The 4,862-nt window shown below is 34.8% G+C and overlaps 1 protein-coding gene across 1 annotated transcript; it reads right to left on the bottom strand.

Moving 5' to 3' along the window:
* Nucleotides 1-438: 438 nt before the first annotated feature.
* Nucleotides 439-2,172, bottom strand: LOC127157351 (xaa-Pro dipeptidase). The gene is made up of 3 exons (XM_051100587.1): nt 2,106-2,172; nt 1,218-1,409; nt 439-959 (listed from the first exon to the last, which is right to left on the bottom strand). The coding sequence occupies exons 1-3, from the start codon at nt 2,166-2,168 to the stop codon at nt 816-818; spliced, it is 399 nt and encodes a 132-aa protein (XP_050956544.1). The 5' UTR covers nt 2,169-2,172; the 3' UTR covers nt 439-815.
* Nucleotides 2,173-4,862: the final 2,690 nt, after the last annotated feature.

The following is a 4,862-nucleotide window of genomic DNA, read 5'->3' on the forward strand; positions in this document are numbered from 1 at the left end:
TGTCCTTGTGATTTACTGGAAATAGGTTCATTTAAGAGGAGACAAACCACTCAACAGCTATTTTAGTGCTGTAACACTCACATTGTTTTACACGTATGCAGTGTGCAAACAAGTACAGCTGGTATCTACTGAAATGAGGAACGATGAGAATCTACAAAACTATTTGCAAAGATTGCATTTTAGTATTGTTTCAATCATTCCAGGCTGAGCTCAAATCATGCAACACTTTAAGATAAAAAACTAAATGGAATTGTCTTGTAACAGCGTTTTATTCATACACTCAAATTTTGAGTCAGGATTTTTGGCATTGATTTTTTTCTCTTCCTGTCTCAGTTTACTGCTATTCCTCAAATTCTAATTTGACCAAAAAAAAAAAAAAAAAATTATATGCTATTTAAACAGCATTTTCTGAAAGAGTAAATGAGATTTCACACATGATTCTAAATGATGCTAGAAAAATCAGAGCTTTATTAAAAATAAGCATTGCTTTGCCTTACAAACTTGCACAAAGTATACAGAAGATTATACGAATGAATAAAGTTCTTTTAATTCAGGCTAAACAAAGTTCAGAGCTGCATTTATTAAGAATATCAAGAATATCAAACAAAATTGTTCCACGGCTGCTACATAAAAGCATAAATGATCCTGTAATTAATTTGTAATACTGATTTTCCTCAGGGTAATCAAACGAGCTGACATTTGACTGATTTCCCTTTATAGTGTGAAATATCATAGATACTCTGTTGAAGAGAGGGAGCGTTGTCTTTATCATCATCATCATCATCATCTTCATCATCATCTTCATCATCATCTCTTCAGAGTTTCTGGCTGCTGATGGGACTGAAGGGTTTGGATGTTTCATCCGCCATGAAGGCCTCGATTTCCTCCACGGTTCGAGGAACGCAGGTCAGCAGCTCCACGCCGTCAGCCGTCACAGCGATATCATCCTCAATACGCACCTGAGAGACAGACACACATGACGAGCAATATTCATAGAAATCTGAGTGTTTGGAAATACATATTAATAATATCAGCATGAAAAAATCCTTTAGGGCTTGTGGTTAAAAATTAAAAGATAAATGATCACCAAAATTACCAGCAAAAATGATATGATGTAAAAGAAAAGTTGGCAGTAGTCATGGATTGATGATGTGTATCAAGCGTATCTATTAAAATATGTAATTAGTTAGTTTGTAATAAGCGTGAGGTGTTCTGACCCCGCCGAAGCCGCGGAAGCGCGCCAGGACGTCGTTGTTGATGAAGCCGCACTGCTTCTGTGAGTTGAGCGCTTCATCCAACAGGTGGTTGATGAAATAGATTCCCGGCTCCACCGTGAGGACCATGCGCTCCTGCACCACACGGCCCATCCGCAGACTCTTCAGCCCCGGCTCGTCAACGCGCTCGGTGCCCTGAATCACCACAAACACAGAAACATCTTAAGGACATTTGGTTTTAATCAGACAGTACGGGACACGTAATTAACTCATTTCGTCCTTTACAATAGAGACACCCACACCACTGCCTAGTATTTTTGTTTTATTTTTACTTTGAAAAGTGAAACAACATAACTAAATGTAATTAAAATATATATTTAAACATTACAAAAACAACACAATGTTTCATCATTATTTTAAAATGTTACAAATTGGTAAAGAAAATTGTTACAAATGTTACAAATTGAATAAATGTTAATATAATGTAGTTGGATATAATTGCTAATGCAACATTTACTTTTGTCCCATTTTTGTGATGACACTGGGAATTATGGAATCTGAATAATTTTGGTTTTAATTCACATTCTGGTGTTTATTGTGAAAAAATATAGAAATAAATGCTAAAACTACATAATATATAAAAACATACAATAAAAAAAGTTATTTATTTATGTACTTTGAGAAGTGTTAAGATTTATCTTCAAAAAGTCTAAATAACATCTGTAATAAAATTATGGTGCAGTGACACAATGACATAACTGCCAATATTGCTTGAGATTTTGGACACTTTTACGGCTCTCTAACTGCTAACATAATAACATTATTAAAAAAAAATAAGAGAACTTCTTGTTTCAGTAAATCTCTCCGTCTTCTGTTGTTATAAGAACTGACCTCTGGATATCCTCCCACATCATGGACGTCGATGCCCAACAGGTGACCCAGACCGTGCGGCATAAACACGGCGATTTCAAGGCCTTAATTTACGGAAAAGCGATTTAAGACTTTTTAAGACTTAAAAAAAAAAAGACCCGCAGAAAACCTGTACACCTCTATACTGGAATTTTGGACCACTCTTCTTTTGCAAGGAATTAGAAGGATGCCTTCTCCCAACTGCTGTTTTGAGATTTCTCCACAGGTGTTCTATGGGATTCAGATCTGGACTCATTGCTGGCCATGTCAGAACTCTCCAGTGCTTTGTTTGTAAACATTTCTGAGTACTTTTTGAAGTATGGTTTGGGTCATTGTCCTGCTGGAAGACCCATGACCTCTGGTGGAGACGCAGCTTTCTGACACTGGCCACTACGTTGCGCCCCAAAATTCTTTGGTAATCATCAGATTTCTTGACACCGTTCATACAGCCAAGGCATCCAATGCCAGAAGCAGCAAAGCAACCCCAAAACATCTTTGAACCTCCACCATGTTTGACTGTAAGGACTGTGCTCTTTGATGTCCTTTACCAAAAAGCTCTACTTTTGTCTCATCTGTCCACAGTACATTCTCCCAGAAGGAATGTGGCTTTGTCATAAGTTTTGGCAAACTCCAGTCTTGCTTTTTATGCCTTTGTGTCAGCAATGGTGTCCTCCTGTGTCTCCTACCATAGTGTCCCTTTTCATTCAGATGGCGATGGATAGTGTGAGCTGACACTGTTGTACCCTGCGTCCTCAGATCAGTTTGAATTTATTTGGAAGTTAATCGGGGTTCTTTATCCACCATTCGAACGATCCTTCGTTGTAATTTTTCATTAATTTTGCTCTTCTGTCCACGTCCAGGGAGGTTAGCTACAGCGCCATGGGCTGTAAAACCTCTTGATGATATTGTGCACAGTGGACACAGGAACATTAAGATCTCTGGAGATGGACTTGTAGCCTTGAGATTAAAAAATTAAAGCATGTTAAAGTATCGTGACTATGCTCAATAATCATCCTGTTCTCACGTGTTTTTTCAGCTGTGCATTTAATTAAATGTAAATCAGGTGCAGCAGGTTTGACACTGAACCGGCTTTATCAGTCCTGTGATTTAACGGCAGATTCATTCAGGTTAAAAAAAAAACATTCAGTAACACTGACACAACCAGATCTACAGCATATTTTACAGCATACGTTGTTCCAAAAAAAATCAAATTAAAAAAATAAAAAACACAAATAAATACATAAATCATTTCAGAGACGAAATGAAGGTTTATAAGAGTTTTTTTTTTTTTTTTGATCACTGGCATCACCCACTTGAAAGCAATTTCAATCAAGGTTCCAATTGAATTTCTGCATAGGGGACCCTATTTTTTCTATTGTATATTCTATAAAGTAATGACTCATTCAGTTTTAGATAGTATGTTGCCAAGAACAAAGACATTCAACACTTAAAAATGTTAAATGGGTTTCAGTTGAAGGTAAAGTAAAGGCTAAATTACAAAAAAAAAAAAAAAAAAATTATATTGTCTATTCTTTGCCGGTCGGACTGAAACATGACAAGCAATGCAGTTTTTGTAAAGCCATCAACTGTTAGTATTTTGACAGTCACTATGTGATTGATTATATGTTTCTTTTGGATAGAAACTAGTGGTAATGTTTTGACTGAATAACTCAATTTTGAATCAGGTTTGCTGTGTTTTGATAGAGTTAGTATGTGTAGAAAAGGGTATTCAACATTTTGAAACACATAGAGTGTCTTTATTTAACAAAATGTGGTTTTGGCCACAAAATGAACTATTTGGCTATTTGTGTGATGAAAGTGTGTTGCTGTGTTAAGAGTTTAGAAAAAGTACTTTAAGTATTGGTAATTAAGTTTAGTTTAAAAAAATCATTTAAACATTTAAATACCTTTTTCTACAATTTTCTTTCTACAGCACGTTTCACAAACTGGTTTCAAAGCAGCTTTTCAGAAATTCGAAATTCAGAATATTAATAGTTATAACATCTTCATGCCTTATAGTTGCAATTAACAGTTTAGAGCTGGATGATAGATTACTTTAGATTTAGAGATGAAATAAGAAATCAAGCAATTGAGATTTGCAGTGCAGTATATTTCTTTATGTATGTGAGTATGTGTGCGGGTAAAATACAGTATAAATACAGTATGAGCAAATTATTTTGTGGTGATAATAATGATTAGGGAATCTGTATACTTTCAACTTAAAACATTTTGGTGCTTGTTTGTTACATGGTTTGTGAGCTACCTTGGCATTTTGATGTGAAGGTACAGGTTAATAAAAAAAACAATAAAAAAATCTAAAAAGCAATCAAAAATTTTCCTAAGCTTTAAGATTTATTTTCAATAAAATTTTTAAATGAATCAGACCTTTACATTTGTGGTGTAGTGACACATAATTACAATTAGCAGATGTAAAATCACATACATTGCCTAAGATTCTTGTTGTATCATCCACAGCTAAGCACCTCTAACCTATAATATTTGACACTGACTTCAGAGAAAGACTGACTTCAGACACAGAAAACACTTCTTTTAAATGACATGATATTTCATTGTTTTTACTGAATTTTAGATTAAATAAATGCAAACCACAGGGAAGTGAATAAACACACATAATCACAGGAGATACGTAGTTAAATGAAGAAAGCATGTTAAACTATTTTGATTATGTTCAATAATCATACTGTTCTCATATGTTTTTTTTTAGCTGTGCATTTAATT

The sequence above is a fragment of the Labeo rohita genome, unplaced genomic scaffold (genome assembly GCF_022985175.1).
Source record: "Labeo rohita strain BAU-BD-2019 unplaced genomic scaffold, IGBB_LRoh.1.0 scaffold_105, whole genome shotgun sequence".
Lineage (NCBI taxonomy): Eukaryota > Metazoa > Chordata > Actinopteri > Cypriniformes > Cyprinidae > Labeo > Labeo rohita.